The sequence below is a fragment of the Schistocerca cancellata genome, chromosome 10, assembly GCF_023864275.1.
Source record: "Schistocerca cancellata isolate TAMUIC-IGC-003103 chromosome 10, iqSchCanc2.1, whole genome shotgun sequence".
NCBI lineage: Eukaryota > Metazoa > Arthropoda > Insecta > Orthoptera > Acrididae > Schistocerca > Schistocerca cancellata.
In genome coordinates, this window is record NC_064635.1 from 4,841,033 (window position 1) to 4,862,519 (window position 21,487).

The following is a 21,487-nucleotide window of genomic DNA, read 5'->3' on the forward strand; positions in this document are numbered from 1 at the left end:
TATGTGTGTGTTTTTTTTTTCTCCCAACTGAAGTTGGATGGAATAAATTTTTTTTGCAGCCAGCACCACTTAGGTGTTATAGATGTTTCCTTGAAGTATCCCTTACAGGAAACTTCAACGAAACATGGGGCATGTGTAACACCACAGCTCTTATGCTGTATGCATTTATTTTGTTTTTTTTTGCTTTATTTATTGTTACATTGTTGATCGTCTGTAAATGTGTTGGAATCGATAACATAAAATTGTGTACTCTTTTCTTTGTTAAAAACTTTGGTGTCTTGATTTAATTCTATGCAAAGTAGTGTATCTGCAATATATACTCTTTGTCCCATTTGGAAGGAACAAAACTTACTGTATATGATCGTAATTTTGTGTGAATAACTTTTTGTAGAGATGTCAATATGTGAAAATGTTCTGTTTTATTTAATGTATTTGTTTGCTGTTATGTAAACTGCTGATCCTCACTTAGGGCTCTTAGTTATTCTGTATGTAAAAGATGTAGTGGTTCCCCTCGGGAACGGAACTGTGTAGCGCGCGCAAATTGTGGTTGGCCTAGGTGGGAAAGGTGGAACTGACAGTCAGTCGGAGACGAGCAAGCAGTCGGAGACGATCTAAGAGTCCGTGCACTGCCATTGTAAAGGTGCATATTGTGCTGATTCAGAGAGAGGCTTTTCCTGCTTCTTTCCAATGCCTCGGATGGGTGGATAAATAGCTGGAACTATTCTGGAATTTGTATCTATCATCGCCACCAAGAAATGACAGAGTCCAGCAATTCTACCTGCAATTCCACCTACCAACATGCAGTTGCCACCACATTGCGCAATCATTGTATCGGAATACTGCATTGATGTACAGTGAAGGATCAGCCTAATGGATTTGTTAATGTGCTGAAATATAAGGTAATTCATATCGGAATTTATGTACCTACCTTGATTTTACTCCTCATCATAACACCTCTCAGGGTCCTCTCCGTTTGAAGTAAAGTGATTACCGAGTGTCCTTACTGAAAGTACGTTGAAGCCTAGAGCTTTGTTAAATAATGCCTCTTGAACTTATTAAAGAGAAAGTTAAAGTCAATGATAATTGCTGAAAACAATTTTCCTAGTAAAACTGCTTATCAAAGTACTGTTGCTAACGGTAAAATTAAAAGTCCTTAAGTAAAGTAAATGAACACATTGTTGCCTGTAGTAAATTCTAAAAGGAGAGTCAGTTTCTTGCAATTTTGTCAACATTGTGTTTCGTTGTAGTAAAAGTGAGAAAGCTGTAGTTGTGAAACGTTACATTCTCATGTTTGCCAAGTGTTTGTCTCTCTTGTGTATTAGAAGTGCACATTAATAATAATGTTATAAAGACCATTCACTTTGTGTATACCCTGAACGTAATAGTGTGTTTCGGTATCTGTTATAATTTTGAAAATAGTTCCTACTGCTCTAACTGTTAGCTTCAATCTTAAAACATATGTGCGTCAGAGTTCATTGCACTCGCGTGTTACTAAGTCTAGGTTGTGTTTGTTGTGTTGTCCATTATAGTTACTTATACCTACTTTCATAAACGAGAATGTTAATCTTTCTCTTGCCTAATTAGGCTGGCGACCGTTTCCCTTATTCTAGGAATAGTACAGCTAGGCAAAATTTTGTTTGTCACTATTCCAATATTTACATAATTCTTACTTTCATTTCTGATAAGCCACCTCTGTTAGGAACAACACGGTCAAACTAACAAAATTCCTCTCAGAGGGTAACACTGCTCTGTTGCTTTGTGCCATAGTTTCTTTTACAAAATTGTTTTATGTTACAATCTGCTTCTAGCGTTGAGGTTATGGTACAGTGTTAGCAGACAGGGAGTGTTATAATGTCAAATGATTTTGCATCTAATATGAATTTTAAGGAGCGTAATCCTGAAGAAAAAGCTTTATAGTAGAGTTTCTCTGAATCAGTAAAAGTCAGTTTTAAAAGGAATTCTTTTTCTTGCCTTCAGATTTTAGTGCTAAAATTTATTTTCTACTCATACGTTTCTATATATACAAAAGGCAAGTAGTTTTGTAGAAACAGGAGAAAGATTTAAAATTGTGGCAAGAGCTTAGGGTAATGGATTTTTAGTCTTCCAGATAGAAAGTCTCAAATACTGGTTATCTTGCTTTTAACGTATATCCCTGAGCGGAATTTCACTATTTTTTCACTGGAAGTATCTAAAAGAAAGGAACCGTTTTTTGGTAAACATTGAAAAAAGGTTTAAAAAAAGCTGAATTAAGGGGTGAGCTGGGTGGGTGCACACCCGGTACGGGAGGAAACTTTTCTTTTTATTACTTCTGCATCCCTTACAGGTGTTTACCTTCCCCACTTTCCCAGTGTCCCTGGTTTAGTAATATGCTTAGCGTCTCAACATTCTCGATAAACACAAAACATACTCGTCTTTGCACCCGAAAGTAAAACTTCAGTTTCAGTTTGTAAAGAAATACTTGTAATATGGTAGGTAATACACAAATGAGACGATGGATTTGCAAATTTTTCACCAGTTCAATACAGAAATGAGAAGAGAAAGCCCGAGCAAAGCAAGTCCCTTTCAGAAAGGTTATACATTACTTTCATATAAATTCTGGACAAATACTGAAAAAGAAACACACTGAGTTTTATAACCTCAAATAATGAGTAAGTTTGTCTTGAGCAAGATTCATAGGTCGCTGGTGTTCTGCACCAACATGATAGCGTTCCGCCAGCACCAGTTTGATTGAAGTCGTTTCTGCCCGGCCTTCTAAACCAAGCAATAGCGACCCCGTGTGTTGTGCCCTGCGTATGTTTCGCGATGTCTTCAGATTGAGAACCAGCGTCCTCAGCTATAGCATCATCACTGTCGTCATTGTATGCAGATGAGCAGAGGGCTATAATTTCGTAATCATCGATCGTACGGTAGCCTGCATCATTGTTGTTTCCGTCATTAAGACCTCCTCCTGAACATCGTGGAATGTTTGCGAATGCTTCAACGATATCATTTCTCAATAATTCTTCTTTTTTCGTCCTATTCAACTCATCTAACAATAACTTATCTTTGCTGTAATTTTACACTTCTCTTTGCTGTCATTTTACACTCGCAAGAAACGGATCCAATACAGACATCGTACAACGCCGTTTTAACACGTGAACTGACGTCGCGCGAGGATTCTTAATCGTTGTAGTCGTTTGTTGCCACTGTTAGCTGTACAGTTACTGGACTTATAAGAGAAGTAAAAGAGAGATCGGGAAAAGTTACACTTATATTACAGAAACAATGAAATGTATTAGTTTCTGAACTGGATCACGGCCTAAACTGATTCAGCAAGGTCGCGTGCTAAATGACGGAATCGTCTACAATTGTCACACATAGCTGATACTGACTTAGTGCATGGGGTACAGTGATGACGGCCGGTCAGTGCTCTGTGTGCTAATGAAATGACATTAGCCACACGTGCTCTGGGAGTGCTGAGCGGGACACCTTTATGTGGTCAGGACGGTGATGTGGTCGTTTTGGCGCTAATAAAACGTGACTGGCTTATTAAGAGTTGTTGGTTAAGATTCACAGTTGAGTGTCTCCTCGTCAGCCTCGGCTGACGCCCCTTGCCTGTGACGCGGTGGAACTCCACTGGCCCCTCCCGTTGGCGCGTCTCGGTTCGTTGCCGAGGCTGCTACCCCAGCAGTTCGACTGAAGTGTTGCGGGCTGCCGCCCGGCAACCTGCAGGCGAACGCGTAGTGTACGAGTGAGCCTCCACTGTTTGTAGCGTACTCAGTGTCGCTCTGGAAGATGACGACGACCCGGAATGACCTGACAGGACGCTGTCGGAAGTGCTGTGGTCGGATACTCCTGGCCTGACAGGAAGGTAGGCTCCGGCACCCCAAAGTGCCTGCCGTGACGATCAGGAACAGTGGCAGCCTCTTTCCCAGCAGTAACGATGATTTCTGTGCGATAAGCACTGTGAGATGAGTTTGGAGATCCTCTGTGTTTCCGTCAGCAATGCGGTAGGCGGCGACGAATTCAAAGTCCCATGAGTAGGAAGTGGTGGTTACTTGGATGTCTTCATCTCAGCAGCAGCAAGCAGCGTTCGCGAGGTTTTCACTGCACGTAATAATCATTCAGTGGACTGCTATCGGTATAAACGCCGTCCATCCTAATGGCCGTCTGTATTCAGAACTGGAGAACTGGGGTATTTATGGAGACTGAGGTGAAGTAATGACGTTAGGACTGAATGTCGCATGGAAGTATGAATATAAAATACGCCCTCAGTCCCAAATTTTCGGGATTTATTAAATACACGATGCATTTGGGATCCTGAGTGGCAATCCTCAGGTGTAAGTTCTCTCAGTACATAATTTATATTTGCTCCTGCACCAGGTCAAATGCATGTTTTTGTCACGAAAAAACAAGAACATGCATTTACTTCATTCAAGAGCAAAAATAGATCATGTACTAAGACAAATTACACCTGAGAATGTGCCCGCAGGGTCCGAAATGCATCCTGTATTCAATAAAACCCGACAATTTGGGACTGAAGGCGTTTTTTAATTCATAATTCCTGTGTCCCCCCATGAACCACGGACCTTGCCGTTGGTGGGGAGGCTTGCATGCCTCAACGACACGGATATACGTACCGTAGATGCAACTACAACGGAGGGGTATCTGTTGAGAGGCCAGACAAACGTGTGGTTCCTGAAGAGGGGCAGCAGCCTTTTCAGTAGTTGCAGGGGCAACAGTCTGGATGATTGACTGATTTGGCTCTGTAACACTAACCGAAACGGCCTTGCTGTTGTGGTACTGCGAACGGCTGAAAGCAAGGGGAAACTACAGCCGTAATTTTTCCTGAGGGCATGCAGCTTTACTGTGTGACTAAACAGGGGTAAAATACAGGGAGCGAAAGTCTATTTACAATTTGTACAGAAACCAGATGGCAGTTATAAGAGTCGAGGTATATGAAAGGGAAGCAGTGGTTGGGAAGGGAGTGAGAGAGGGTTGCAGCCTCTCCCCGATGCTATTCAATCTGTATATTGAGCAAGTAGTAAAGGAACCAAAAGAAAAGATCAGAGTAGGTATTAAAATTCATGGAGAAGAAATAAAAACTTTGAGGTTCGCCGATGACATTGTAATTCTGTCAGAGACAGCAAAGGACTTGGAAGAGCAGTTGAACGGAATGGATAGTGTCTTGAAAGGAGGATATAAGGTGAACATCAACAAAAGCAAAACGAGGATAATGGAATGTAGTCGAATTAAGTCGGGTGATGTTGAGGGTATTAGATTAGGAAATGGGACACTTAAAGTAGTAAAGGAGTTTTGCTATTTGGGGAGCAAAATAACTGATGATGGTCGAAGTAGAGAGGATATAAAATGTAGACTGGCAATGGCAAGGAAAGCGTTTCTGAAGAAGAGAAATTTGTTAACATCGAGTATAGATTTAAGTGTCAGGAAGTCGTTTCTGAAAGAATTTGTATGGAGTGTAGCCATGTATGGAAGTGAAACATGGTCGATAAATAGTTTGGACAAGAAGAGAATAGAAGCTTTCGAAATGTGGTGATACAGAAGAATGATGAAGATTAGATGAGTAGATCACATAACTAATGATGAGGTAATGAATAGAATTGGGGAGAAGAGGAGTATGTGACACAACTTGACAAGAAGAAGGGACCGGTTGGTAGGACATGTTCTGAGGCATCAAGGGATCACAAATTTAGCATTGGAGGGCAGTGTGGAGGGTAAAAATCATAGAGGGAGACCAAGAGATGAATACATTAAGCAGATTCAAAAGGATGTAGGTTGCAGTAGGTACTGGGAGTTGAAGAAGCTTGCACAGGATAGAGTAGCATGGAGAGCTGCATCAAACCAGTCTCAGGACTGAGGACGACAACAACAACAACAAGAACAACAATGATTTCCAACAAAAAGAGGATGGCTGAGATGGCGCTGTCATCAGCGGCGCTCTCTGTCGTTAGGGGCAGCGTTCTGCGTTCCCAGGCCCAGCGACGTCCGCTGTGAAGACAGAGGGGGACTGCCGTGCGCGGGACACGACCCACTGCCCCCGGCGGGCGTGGACGGCAGGTTAGCGGCGCTGTGCCGCCAAGCCGGCCCAATCTGGTCTCGAACCAGCGGCTGCAGATGGCGATGCGCAGTCGTCTTGTCGTGTAGCGTGACCCCGGTTTCGTGATGTTGCTGCTGGACTCCGAAAATCTCTGCCTCAAAATCCGCTACTATTTATGTGGCTCTGGTATGCACTTGTTGCAGTAAAACCCGAGTGGCTCATGACAAGAGTTTTGCGCCGGTGACGCCGTCATGCCTGCTCCAGCTCTTACTGCTGTGCGGTGCAGCTTCGCACTGAGTACGACCAGCCCGTCGTGCAGTCGTTTTCGTATACATTGCTGTGACGCATATGCTGTCCGGCAGCTTGATGCAGTGCTACACTACGGCTTCTTATAAATTATTCCAAGTTATACTCAAACTAGCTAGTTACTGACACTGCAGTGTAAATGCAGCCAATAGCGTGAGCATAAAACAGCAATACGAGGGTCGTTTGAAAAGTCCGTGCAAAAACAAAAATTACTTACGTGTTTGGGGTAAATTTTATTTTTCGACATAGTCTCCTTTTCACAGGATAGAGTAGCATGGAGAGCTGCATCAAACCAGTCTCAGGACTGAAGACCACAACAACAGTCTCCTTTTAGACTTATACACTTCGTTCAACGCTGTTCTAATTTGTTGATCCCTTCCGAATAATACGAACTGTCCAAGTTTGCAAAATAGCTATTGGTTGCTGCAATCACCTCCTCGTTCGAATAATATCTTTGTACCGCCAGCCATTTCTTCAAATTGGGGAACAAGTAGTAGTCCGAGGGAGCCAAGTCTGGAGAATAGGGGGAGGATGTGAAACGAGTGGGAATCGTATTTGCAATAATTTTGCGACCACAACTGCTGAGCTGTGTTCTGGTGCATTGTCGTGATGGAAATGGACATTTTTGAGGTCCAATCGCCGGCGTTTTTCTTTCAGCTTGGTTTTCAAACGATCCAATAACGATGAATAATATGCACCTGTGATAGTTTTATCCTTTTCCAGATAGTCGATGAGGATTATCCGTTGAGACTCCGAAAAAACAGTCACTATAACCATACCGGCCGAAGGAATGGTCTTCGCCTTTTTTGGTGCTGATTCTCCCTTCGTAACCCATTGTTTAGATTGTTGTCTGCTCTGAGGAGTATAGTAATGTATCCATGTTTCATCCACAGTGACGAAACGACGCTTAAAGTCCAGCGGATTCTTCTTGAACAGCTGCAAACCATCCTTGCAACACTTCACACGATTCCGTTTTTGGTCAAGCGTGTGCAACCGCGGAACCCAACTTGCGGATAGCTTTCTCATGTCCAAATATTTATGCAAAATATTATGTACCCGTTCATTCGAGATTCGCACAGCACTAGCAATCTGGCGCACCTTAACTATTCTGTCATCCATCACAATATCATGGATTTTATCAATGATTTCTGGAGTCGTAACCTCCATAGGGCGTCCAGAACGTTCAGCATCACTTGTGCCCATATGGCTTATAATGTGTTCTGATCGAAGGTACAGAGTCACCGTAATGCTTATCAAGCTTCTCTTTAGTCTCCTCAGGCATTTTGCCTTTCATAAAGTTATGTTTAATCACAACGCGAAATTCTTTTTCGTCCATTTTTTGACAATCACTTGACTTCCTTGATTCACACGAATGCCAAACACAAAGAAATAGACCAACATGGCTGTAAATTGGTGTGCGTTCTTTCCAAAGATGCTACTAACTAAACGTGACCTCGATACGCGCCGGTGGTGCCATCTCGCGGCAGTTTCACGGACTTTTCAAACGCGCCTCGTACATTAGAAGCTGTCGTCCTGGAAATGGGTGACGTTTTTTAAGCACTCGCTTCTTTGAGGAGCCTTAAAATGGTCACGCCCTTACTGTCTGGAAGAGAAGCAACGAGGCTTCAAGCTGTTGTCAGGTATCGTAGAGATTCAGGTGGAGGTAAGTGTCGAACTGGGTGACAGGGTACAGGTGATTTTCAAGCATTACTTACATAAAACAGTCCGGGATTTCGAGTACTTGACCCTCTATCTATAGGTTTCTCGATGAGTGACACGAATTTATCTTATCGCCAGGAGACTTCTGTGCTACTTGTGGGTCCGCTTGGCACAAAGCAGCGCTGGTATAGCGTGATACGGACACAGCAGTGGACGTTTCCTTACACCCGTCTAGCAGTTCTACCGCTGTCTAGCGAGCCGCGACTCCTTTGAGGGATCGTAACGACAACTGTGTTTAAAAATGCGCCCTGTGCACACTCTAGCATTTCTGTGCCTGGTCGCAGCACTTGGCGGACAGGTGAGTACTACAGTTATACACAGGGTTCATTACCCTGTTTGAGCTCTGCGATGGTATTTTTTGCTGTTGTGACCTGTGGTGTGAGGCAGCCGTCCACGCTACTCCATCATGTGCAGCCCCCTCGTCACCTCTGCCTAGCCACTGCACCCTACATCTGTTTGGAGCTGCCAGTACTGTGGTCAGATCTCCAGATGCAATGTTAACCCTCTACACTTCCCTCCGTTACCAAATTAACCTCCCACTGGTGCATCAAGAGACGCCCTGTCAGCGGATTCCATTTTTTTATTCGTGCTGTACGCCTCTTTTTTTTTTTTCTCCAGCTGGACTCAGTACCTCTCATTAGTTAGTCGATCTATCTGTCTTCAGGACTGTTATGTAGCACCACATTCCAAAAGCTTCTATTCAACCCCGTCTATTGCTCACATTTCACTTCCTCACAAGGCCACCTTCCATATGTGTGTCTGTGAATTCCTAAGGAACCACACTGCTGAGGTCATCGGTGGTCATCTGTCCCTACTCTCACACGCTACTTACAATGACTTACGCTAAGAACGAGACACACACCCATGCCCGAGGGAGGACTCGAACCTCCGGCGGCAGGGACCGCGCAGTCCGTGACATGACGCCTCAAACAGCGCGGCCACTCTGCGCGGCATCCACCCTTCAGAAAAACATCATCAGTATACATGGTGTTCCAGGAGCAATCGTCAATATTCAGGAATATGACAAGAATGATTATTCTAAACAAAAAATTCAAGTAAACATGGGCTCTAAAGCGCGAATCTTAACAGCTATGAGTAATTCTTGATCTTCGATACTGTGAAACAAAATTTTTTTCCCGGAAGCTGTTTGCTTTCCGTAATTTGAGATGTGGCAGTGCGGACCAAAATAGGAAAACTAGTCATCACGACGATGCTTGGAACCATCCTGCTATCCATATGCATCCATATTCTGTTATGACATTAATTTACTTTGTGCTGTGCACACTCTTCCAGCAGCCGGAAAAAGCATTGCCTCTTGAAAGATTGCATACGGACAACATAAAGTAACCATTAAATTTGGGACCTGAAGATAGGAGCATGCCGCCGAAACACTGCCAAAATGTCACCAACTAGTTTTGTCAAACGAATATGAAAAAGAATATGAGGATTACTTTTTAAAATTAAAGTAGATTTGGCCGGCCTGTGTGGCCGAGCGGTTCTAGGCGCTTCAGTCTGGAACCACGCGACAACTACGGTCGCAGGTTCGAATCCTGCCTCGGGTATGGATGAGTGTGATGTCCTTAGGTTACTTAGGTTTAAGTAGTTTTAAGTTCTAGGGGTCTGATGACCTCAGATGTTAAGTCCCACAGTGCTCAGAGCCATTAAAGTAGATTTGCTATAGACAGACTATGTTTCACTTGTTTCCCATATTTCCATTTTGATAATTATGTGCACGAACTCTTGTAATGTGTCCAGTGGTTAATGACGTCAGAATCGTCCCACTCCTCGCTTAGCAACGAGGGTACTCGTCTTTGACTACTGTTTTTCCACAGAGTGCTGTTGCGCACGAAGTAAATGTCGCTTTACCCAGTTGGCTACGCAGATACGAGTGACAGAACTGACAAAAATCGCCATATTTATTCAAGGCAAAGCACGTACATTCCAACTCGTATGGGGAGAAGCATTGCAAAATAAGCAAGTCCACTAACGACCACTGAGACAACAAAGTAAGTTATACGTCACCGGTTCTAAGCGGAATCCGTGAGCACTGCTTTGCAGCGCTTCGTCCAGGGAAGACCACAGCAGGTAACTCGAAGGCCGCTCCGAGGTGACTCGCTGATACCTGCTGGCGTTGCTGACAACTCGTGGAGAAGTCGGAGCTAACTGCCGCTAACTCCAACTCGCAGGTGTCTGCTCGGCTCCTTACTTGACTTAACTTGACTGCCTGTCGTGGATCCGTGTGGCCTCCTAAAGAGAAGCTGAGCAAAGCGTTAGCTGCCCCGCTCCCCCTCTGTTTCCGCACATCTGACTTGCGCGGCGGCGTTGGTTCCTTCCGTAAGCACGATCGTACACACGTGTTGTTGTTACGCTGTTGACATCTGATGAGAACGCAACCCGACAGACACGGCTGTACTGCAGGAGGGCATAAGCCCCAGGGTACAGCACCGACCCTATCCCTTTCCTTCGGCAAACATATGAGCTACACTACTGGCCATTAAAATTGCTACACCAAGAAGAAATCCAGATAATAAACGGGTATTCACTGGACAAATATATTATACTAGAACTGACATGTGATTATATTTTCACGCAATTTGGGTGCATAGATCCTGAGAAATCAGACCCATAACAACCACCTGTGACCGTAATAGCGGCCTTGATACGCCTGGACATTGAGACAAACAGAGTTTTGATGGCGTGTACAGGTACAGCTGCCCATGCAGTTTTAACACGGTACCACAGTCATCAAGAGTAGTGACTAGCGTATTGTGACCAGCTAGTTGGTCGGCCACCATTGACTAGACGTTTTCAGTTGGTGAGAGATCTGGAGAATGTGCTGGCCAGGGCAGCAGTCGAACATTTTCTGTATCCAGAAAGACCCGTACAGGACCTGCAACATGCGGTCGTGCATTATCCTGCTGAAATGTTCGGTTTCGCAGGGATCGAATGAAGGGTAGAGCCGCGGGTCGTAACACATCTGAGATGTAACGTCCACTGTTCAAAGTGCCGTCAGTGCGAACAAGAGGTGACCGAGACGTGTAACCAATGGCACCCCATACCATCACGCCGGGTGAGACGCCAGTATGTCGATGGCGAATACACGTTTCCAGTGTGCGCTCACCGCGATGTCGCCAAACACGGATGCGACCATCATGATGCTGTAAACAGAACCTGGATTCATCAGAAAAAAATGACGTTTTGCCATTCGTGCACCCAGGTTCGTCGTTGAGTACATCATCGCAAGTGCTCCTGTCTGTGATGCAGCGTCAAGGGTAACCGCAGCCATGGTCTCCTAGCTAATAGTTCATGCTGCTGCAAACTTCGTCGAACTGTTCGTGCAGATGGTTGTTTTCTTGGAAACTTCCCCATCTGTTGAGTCAGGGATCGAGACGTGGCTGCACGATCCGTTACAGCCATGCGCATAAGATGCCTGTCATCTCGACTGCTAGTGATGCGAGGCCGTTGGGATCCAGCACGGCGTTCCTTATTACCCTCCTGAACCCACCGATTCCATATTCTGCTAACACTCATTGGATCTCGACCAAGGCGAGCAGCAATGTCGCGATACGATAAACCGCAATCGCGATAGGCTACAATCCGACCTTTATCAGAATCGGAAACGTGATGCTATGCAGGTCTCCTGCTTACACGAGGTATCACAACAATGTTTCACCAGGCAACGGCGATCAACTGCTGTTTGTGTATGAGAAATCGGTTGGAAACTTTCCTCATGTCAGCACGTTGTAGGTGTCCCCAACCTTGTGTGAATGCGCTGAAAAGCTAATCATTTGCATATCACATCATCTTCTTCCTGTCGGTTAAATTTCGCGTCTGCAGCACGTCGTCTTCGTGGTGTAGCAATTTTAATGGCCAGTAATGTACTTGGTTGAGCCCAGTATGAAAGAAATTGTCGGAGTCATCAAAATTCTTTTATTCTGTTCTTAACCTCAGGCCACACAAATCGCTGGGTTTTCACTTATCAGTGAATCGTCTTAAGGTGGCGGGTTAAAGGAAAAGGAAGATTTAAGATATTACTTTGTACTTTTATGTACTTAACTGCAGCCTTAGTTTCCAACAATCAGAGGTGGATTGTTTACACCGCGAATTCTGTAAGAGGCACTAGTATCGCTTGTCAGCCGTAGCCTTTGCCCGTCGCTGGACCTCTGGAACGTTTGGTCTGGCCCCGCCTTCACCGACAGGAGTCCTCGGTCAACACTGGTCAACCAGTGCTGTCTGCGCTCCTTTATTCGAGGCGAGGGTAGTCGTGGTTCAAGTTTCGCGTGAAACCGTAGCATGTTGTTGAGTCGCACAGATGTTGGTAGACTGTGGGTCTGGAAGTTTTGAGTCGAGTGATAGGACAACAGTGAGTAATTAATGGGATTATTTACAGAGGTTGCACGTGATTACATGGGAAATCAGGGCACAAATCAGTGTCGTCTTTATTACCCATTAGCATCTGTTAGAGGACTCTTAGTACTTGAACAATTATGAAGGCTACCGTCGGCTTGTTACAGCGTGAGAGTTCAGTTTGGACGAGCATTACAGCCATCACAAACTTCAGTGTGGAAGTGGAAGTAAAGGTAACTGCTAATACCAGCACGATTCGGTGTAGCCATTGTTAGCCGGTGTTTTACTAACGAACTAGTAAAACGAAGTAAATGGTCTGAGCTACTATCCTTTCTAAGCAACCTTTTTCACTAAAAACTTAAGTATTGTTAAAATAAGAAAAGACGTACGTTATCGTTTTAAGCAAGAAAAAAAAGTGGGTGAAATCTTATGGGACTTAACTGCTAAGGTCAGCAGTCCCTAAGCTTACACACCACTTAACCTAAATTATCCTAAGGACAAACACAAACACCCATGCCCGAGGGAGGACTCGAACCTCCGCCGGGACCAGCCGCACAGTTTTAAGCAAGACTGACAGGTTTCGTACGAAGAATGTTTTATATGATAACCGTATCAAATTGCCACACATAAAACTAACAATTAAGAATCAGCGAACAATAGCGGTAGCGAGGTGAAAATGCTTGCCTCGGCTCTTTCATTGGACGAATTACTGCTCCAACGTGTTCAAATACGTGTGGTGGTGGTGGTAGTAATTTAGATTCCTAGTACTTTACCGTGTCCCCTCTTTTTAAACAGAATATCTGGCGATGACACCCTGAAAAGTTAAAACCAGTAATGAAGTCGTATTTGGAACCCTAAACTGGGAACTACAGTAAACAAAATTTGTTTACAAGACGATCTCTGGCAGTACGCCTCATCTCGGTCTACATCCATACTCTACTAACCACTCTGAAGTGCATGGCAGAAGGTATGTCCCACTATACCAGTTATTAGGGCTTTTCCCGTTCCGTTCACGAATGGAGCGCGGGAAGAATGATTGAATGCCTCTGTGTGTGATGCAATTATTCTAACCTTGTCCTCACGATCCATATGTTGGGGATACTTAGGGGAATTTACTATGTCCTGGAGATCGCACTTAAAGCCGGTTCTTGAAACTTTTTAGCAGACACTCTCGGGACAGTTTACGTCTGTCTTGAAGAGTCTGGCAGTTCTGTACCTTCACTGTCACTGCAACGCTCTCTCAGGGATCAAACAATCTGTGACAGTTCCTGCTGACCTTCTCTGCACGAGTTCAATATCCTTTGTTAGGCCTATTTGGAACGCGTGTCAAACGCTTGAGCAATATTCCGGAATGGGTCGCACGAGTGTCCTATAAGCAATCTCCTTTGTAGACTGACTGCCATTCCCCAGTATTCTACCAATAAACCGAGGTCTACCAATTGCTTTACCCACAACTGATAGTAAATGACCATTCAATTTCATGTCCCTACAGAGCGTTACATCCAGGTATTTGTGTGAGTTGACCGATTCCAGCTGTAAGTCATAGATACTATATACGTAGCATACTGCTTATTTTGGTTTTGTGAAGAGCACAATTTTACGTCTCTAAAGATTTAGAGTAGTTTGCTATATCTTTACAGCACTTTGAAATCTTATCAAGATCTATTTATACAGCTTCTTTCAGACAGTATTTCGTTAGAGATAACTACATTATCTGCGGAAAGTCTGAGGTTACTACTAATGTTGTGCGCAAGGTCATTAGTATACAACATCAACAGCGAGGATCCGAACACCCTTCTCTGAGGCATATATGAAGTTAATTCTACACCTGACGATGACTGTCCATTCAAGATAGCTTGATGCATCCTCCACGGCAAAGAATCCTCAATACTGTCGCAAATTTCCCTTGATACCCTATAGGTCGTAATTTTGATAATAAACGTAGACGTGGTCCCGAGCCAAATGCTTTTCGGAAATCTGGACACGCAGCATCTACCTGCCTGCCTCGGTCTGAAGCTCTCAGTACGTCGTGTGAGAAAAGTGCGAGTTGGGTTTCACGTGATCGGTGTTTTCGGAACCCGTGCTGGTTGCCATGGCGAAGGTCATTCTTTCCGACGTACCTCATTATGTTTGAGCTCAGAATATTTTCTAGGAACCTTCAACAAATCGGTGCCAAGGTTACTGGACGGTAGTTTTGTGCATCACTTCTGCAAACTTTCTTGTATACGGCTGTGACCTGTGCTTTGGGTACGGTGTTTTTCGTGGGATATACGATAATGACAGTTAAAAGATGGGCTAGCTCAAACGGAAATTGAGTATAGAATCTGAAAGAGATTCCATCAGGCTCTGGAACTTTGTCCAGTTTAACGATTTCAGATGTTTCTCAACGTCACTGAGACTAATTAGATGTTTCTTTGCGGAGACTTTGTACTATGGAGATTGTCTCCGATCATGAACGATAAAATCGGTCAGTGAATAAACTATGTTTCTGGAAGGTTAGAAACCATAGGCATGTTTCAGGCACCCCATAATGAACTCCTTTTAATTTGCCCTTACGGAGCAAATATCCTCCCAGTAAGGAAATGCCAGTCACATTTAAACTGTCCGTTTCCCGTTATTTAAGTACGCTCTTCAACAGAAATGATTTTGTATTAACAATGGAGGCTGTCCTTCATGAATAGCGTACAGGCACATACGTATATTCGATTTCTTCTTTTGTATCCTGTAATATTAGAGGAGGGGGACACTATGTCTAGTTTCTCAATAAAAGGATGTAAGTGAAACTGATTCCACAATAAATCCACGGCTGGGATGCAGTACAGATGGAAAGCTCACACTGGTAACAATGCTGCAACTAGCCACTCACGAGTGCGACAAGGGCTCATCGCATGACTCAATTGTTTGGCGAACTCACAAAGTAATGACTGTTCTGATGAGGCTGAATGGATAAGCGTAACTTGTTGGAGAAGCGATGATACAGCGCAAGCAACCGACCCGCTAGCAGCCTGCTTATGTCCACTACTTGCTTGGCCACGAGGAACACCATGTCAATCGCATGAATTCCTCTCGCAAACGGTCAGCTGCGACGTGGCGGTACAAAAGCCACAAAACTGACAGACCAACTGAATGTAACAACGCCATGTGAGGTTCAAGGGTCTACCATGTCCCACGCGTGTCGGTTAACAAAGCAAACTCGATAAAGCGCTAGAAATAACACATAAAACTAACGAGAGATCCTGGTTCAAACCATTTTCATTGAGAAGAGAACAATGTGTAACATCTAACCCTCTCCTAACTGTTATCTATCGTAGATCTCTCGAACAAAAAATCGTGTCCGTCAGTTGGAAGATAGTGCAGGTAACCCCAGTCTGCAGGAAGGGTAGTAGGATTCATGTACAAAACTACCGTCCATAACCTCCTCCATGCCAACCAGCATTGCTTCCGAAAACATTGACAATGTGAAACGCAACTCGCACTTTCCTCACATGACATACTGAAAGCTTTTGATCAAGGCAATCAGGTAGATGAGGTAATTGTTGATTTCCGAAAAGCACTTGACTCAGTACCACACGTACGCTTATTGTCAAAAGTCCGATCGTATGGGAAATTTGTGACTGGACTGAGTACTTTTTGATGGGGAGGACACAGAATGTTATCTTGGATGGAGAGTCTTCGTCAGATGTAGAAGGAAGTGTGTTGGCACCGTTGCTGTTCATACTGTATATTAATGACCTTGCGGACAATATTAGAAGTAACCTCAGTTGCAGACGGCGCAGTTATCTGTAACGAAGTACTGCCTGTAAAAAGATGCATAAATATTCAGTCAGATCTTGATAAGGCTTCAAAGTGGTGCAAAGATTGGGCACTTGCTTTAAATGTTGAGAAATGTAAAATTGTGCACTTCAGAAAACGAAAAAATGTAGAATCCTATGACTATAATATCAATGAGTCACTGTTAGAATCTGCCAACTCATACAAATGCGTAGGTGTCGCACCTCATAGAAATATGTAACGGAATGACCACATAGGTTCAGTCGTGGGTGAAGCAGGTGGTATGCTTCGATTTATTGGTAGAATACTGGCGAAATGCAGGCAGTCTATAAAGGAGATTGCTTACAAATCACTCGTGCGACCCATTCTAGGATATTCCTCAAGTGCGTAGGAACCGTTCCAAATAGGCCCAACAGGGGATATTGCACGTATACAGAGAAGGGCAGCACGAATTGTCACAGATTTGTTTTATCCGTCGGAGAGTGTTACAGTGATGGTGAAGAAACTGAACTCGAAGACTTGAAGATAAATGTAGACTATCCTTAGTCTACTAACAAACTTTCAAGAACCAGTTTTAAATGACGTCACTGTTAAAATCCCCTACGTATAGCTCACATAGGGATCGTGAAGACAAGATCAGAATAATTGCAGCACGTACGGAGACATTCCAACAGTCATTCTTCCCGCGCTCTAAACGTGAATGGAACGGGAAGAAACGCTGATAAATGGTACAGTGGGACACACCGTCTGCCATGCACTCCACAGTGGTTTGCAGAGTACGGGTGTAGATGTAGATGTAGATGCAGATCTATTAGACGTCACGAGCGACGTGGGACACTGCCTAATACCCCGTGTTGACAGTCACAAAGAAGGATCAATTATGGTGAGAAATTACTTACGCAACTCTGTGGAAACGTTAGGGACCGTTATTGAGAGATTAACATGAAAAAGACAAGAGAATGGGTTTGTTTTGAGTGATTAATATGAAAGAGACAAGACAGTATGTTGGTTTAAAAATTATTTAAACGAATGTATTGAAAGACAAGCAGTGTTCAAGCCGAACCGATACTACGAAACACCACAGAGTCCCACCTAACCACACGTGTGAATGATCACAAAATCTCATTGCGTAATTCAGATAATTGCAAATGCCGAAAGTGAGAAAAATAATGTAAAAACGCTGATTCAACAATTTTAACGCCGGAGAGACTAGGAAATCGTCAACTGCATGTATATGGCCTCAGATTCTAACACTCTGATTAATAGCGGACACCCATAGCGGTTGTGGAAGCGATCTCCGTCCGCCTGTGAGCGGACCTGGTGGGAGTTCGAAGTTTTGTTACGATATCATTTCTTAAACGGTGACAATACCTTTGCTGTAAGCCAGTCTTCTGAAATTTAAATATTTTAGCCAGCAGCTGTCGATCAGATGTCAAATTCTAAAATTAGGCAACACTTCCAACGCCTTTAATCTGTTCTACGCAAATCCTGTTTGGTCCTGGTAATTTCTTGAATTTTTTTAAAAATTACACATGGTTATGTCAACACATGTTCAACATGTCCTCGATGGTGAGTGTTCATCGGAGGTGAGGGTATCATCTGGAGTGCCCCAGGGAAGTGTGGTAGGTCCGCTGTTGTTTTCTATCTAAATAAATGATCTTTTGGATAGGGTGGATAGCAATGTGCGGCTGTTTGCTGATGATGCTGTGGTGTACGGGAAGGTGTCGTCGTTGAGTGACTGTAGGAGGATACAAGATGACTTGGACAGGATTTGTTGTTGGTGTAAAGAGTGGCAGCTAACTCTAAATATAGATAAACATAAATTAATGCAGATGAATAGGAAAAGGAATCCCGTAATGTTTGAATACTCCATTAGTAGTGTAGTGCTTGACACAGTCACGTCGATTAAATATTTGGGCGTAACATTGCAGAGCGATATGAAGTTGGACAAGCATGTAATGGCAGTTGTGGGGAAGGCAGATAGTCGTCTTCGGTTCATTGGTAGAATTTAGGGAAGATGTGGTTCATCTGTGAATGAGACTGCTTATAAAACACTGATACGACCTATTCTTGAGTACTGCTCGAGCTTTGGGATCCCTATCAGGTCGGATTGAGGGAGGACATAGAAGCAATTCAGAGACGGGCTGCTAGATTTGTTACTGGTAGGTTTGATCATCACGCGATTGTTACGGAAATGCTTCAGGAACTCGGGTGGGAGACTCTGGAGGAAAGGGGGCGTTCTTTTCGTGAATCGCTACTGAGGAAATTTAGAGAACCAGCATTTGAGGCTGACTGCAGCACAATTTTACTGCCGCCAACTTACATTTCGCGGAAAGACCACAAAGATAAGATAAGAGAGATTAGGGCTCGTACAGAGGCATATAGGCAGTCACTTTTCCCTCGTTCTGCTTGGGAGTGGAACAGGGAGAGGAGATGCTAGTTGTGGTACGAGGTACCCTCCGCCACGGACCGTGTGGTGGATTGCGGAGTATGTATGTAGATGTAGATATAGGTTCAATTACGTTCTCTGTTCCACTTGAACTTTTGATTCGAATCTGGAAACTGTAACGTCATCCCTTACGTTTTTGTTTTATCGCTTCAGTTGGCTCCACTTTCGAGTTTTATTCCTCTTTCACCTGTATTCTTTCATTCTCTATTCCTCTCTCACCTGTATTCCTTCATTCTCTGACTCACTCCACTTCCGACAATACTCTTTCTGCCGATACTCCACTTCGTTCGATATGTCGACACCTTCCGCCTCTAGTTGCTGTTGTTGTTTACTTGCAGGGCGTGAGCTCCTCCCCGGTGCTGGCGACCGTCTACTACGAGGCCAAGTGCCCCGACTCACGTGACTTCGTGGTCCAGCAGCTGCTGCCGGCTGTTCTCCGGGACCCGGAGCTGGTGCGGCCGGTGCTGATTCCTTTCGGCAAGGCAACCGTGAGTCTGTCCCCTTGTCCAGGTTACATCCCTGTAACGATGCTACGATTTATCATGTTCTGCTGTATCTAGCCAGAATATTTACACATAATTGTACAATAACTTTCTTTTATTTCACGTCTGCGGTCACAAACTTGTAGGTCCTCAGACTACCAGTTTCGGTCAGCAATGACCATCTTCAGGTCCGTTTTATAAAAACATGGCCTAATAAACTGAAGCCATAGTGTCATCGTCAAATGCTACAGCTCCAGAATATTAGGACGTGTTCGTATAAAACAGATCTGAAAATGGTCATTGCTGACCGAAACCGGTAGTCTGAGGACTTACAAGTTCGCGACCACAGACGTGGAATAAAAAAAATTTATTCTACATTTTCGGGTCACTGTTCCATTCGCGGCTATGTCGCAGCTTGGTAAACAAAACTGGGCAATTTGGACTGCCTAGCAGTCAGTTCAAAAATGGTTCAAATGGCTCTGAGCACTATGGGACTTAACATCTGTGGTCATCAGTCCCCTAGAACTTAGAAGTACTTAAACCTAACTAACCTAAGGACATCACACACATCCATGCCCGAGGCAGGATTCTAACCTGCGACCGTAGCAGTCGCGCGGTTCCGGACTGAGCGCCTAGAACCGCTAGACCACCGCGGCCGGCGCCTAGCAGTCAGTAATCTTAACTGTTGTATAATTTATATTATTGGCTCACTTCTGCCTCTGCTACTACTTTTACACACTGAACATTTACCTCTTGTTATCCCATCTTAGAGTAATATCTAGTTTTTTCAGTAACACATAGAAAGCCTGCAAAAACTAGCAGTCTCCCTTCGTGGAAATAGATAAATTCACTCTGACACCTAAAGTCACACTTTATACGAGATTTACCCTGTTCACTGAAATATTTTTTTATGTGCAGAAGAAAGTTTAGTAGCACTATTAAGAGACACTGGTACTGTTTGATGACAGAAGAAAACTAAACTCCGTCCGAACAGGCTTTGGTAGGCGTGACGCCACCGGCAGCCGGCCATGTGTTTGCCCTGAAGATGGCCCCTGCCATTGGCTGAAACCGGTCGGAACAAAAAAAAAAAAAAAAAGAAAAAAAAAAAAAAAAAAAAAAAAAAAAAAAAAAAACGCTATTAAGGGGGGTAGGACGTCAAATGGGACGACTTGGAGCAGGAGAGACAGCACAGGAATATTTAATTTAGACTGTCTATACTTTTAAAAATAAATTCATAAAACTTAGTCAGAATGACCAGAAAGGATTCAGGATTTACACTTATAGTGGTGGAAATTCAAAAACAAAAGAAAATAATTTATATTTTTACATTTGTATTTCACCTTTTTTTCACTTACCATTGGCTGCATCTGTTGCTACAGGTACACTTTTCTTCATAAGTAAGGGAGATTCTTCGATGAATTTTGCACAGCATACAAACCATAGGGTACAGGTGTATGAAACTCTAGAATTTTCCAAAATTTATTAAAAACTGTGGTAAAAATTCAGATAATTAACTATAAAATTTGAGTTTTTTTCCAAACATGAAGTTTAAAATGTAACAGCACATTCATTTGCTCATAAATTAAATAATTTCTTGAGTTTCGTACATCGGAAAGTATGGTTTGTATGCTGTACAAAATTCATCGAAGAATCTCTCTTACTTATGAAGAAACGTGTACCTAAAGCAACAAACGTAGCCAATAGAAGTGAAAAAATGATGAACTTTCACATGTAAAAAAAAATTTTGTTATTTTTTTTGAACTTCCACAGCTATGATTGTGAATCCTTAATCCTTCCTGGCCATGCTGACAAAGTTTTATGAATTTATTCGTAAAAGTATAGACAGTGGAAATGTCCTGTGGTGTCTCTCCTGCTCCAAGACAGCCCGTTTGACGTCCTACCGCCCTTAAGACTGTTTTCTGAATACTAAGTCTATGTACGATGTGCGGCGAACGTTTCCGTTTTGCTAGTGCGGCGACATTTGGCGTTGATGGGCTGTGGCAGCAGGCGACAGACGCGAGTGCCTCTGCTGAGAGCACGTAATCGCCTGCAGCGTGTCTCCTGGGCTCCTGACCCTATCGGTCGGACCCTGGACGAGTGGAGATCCGGGCCTGGGAGATGAGTCCCGATCTCAGATGGTAAGGGCAGGTGGCAGGGTTCGAGCGCAGAGAGGACGCTCCAAGCCAGGGACTCAAGTTGTCAGCAAGGCAGCACGCCAGCTACATCTACATCTACATCTACATCTACATTTATATTCCGCAAGCCACACAACGCTGTGTGGCGGAGGGCACTTTACGTGCCACTGTCATTACCTCCCTTTCCTGTTCCAGTCGCGTATGGTTCGCGGGAAGAACGACTGTCTGAAAGCCTGTGTGC

The 21,487-nt window shown here is 43.9% G+C and overlaps 1 protein-coding gene across 2 annotated transcripts in view; it reads left to right on the forward strand.

Moving 5' to 3' along the window:
* The window catches only part of LOC126106482 (GILT-like protein 1), a 74,309-nt gene that overhangs the window by 25,908 nt on the left and 26,914 nt on the right, over window positions 1–21,487 (forward strand). Inside the window, exons 1-2 of one of the 2 annotated variants that reach the window (XM_049912783.1) lie at window positions 8,181–8,360; window positions 18,968–19,117. In XM_049912783.1, the coding sequence (XP_049768740.1) occupies window positions 8,304–8,360; window positions 18,968–19,117 (207 nt within the window). In that variant the 5' untranslated portion in view covers window positions 8,181–8,303. Of the gene's footprint in view, window positions 1–8,180; window positions 8,361–18,967; window positions 19,118–21,487 lie in introns of those variants that run through there. The other variant, XM_049912782.1, reaches the window with a different exon arrangement.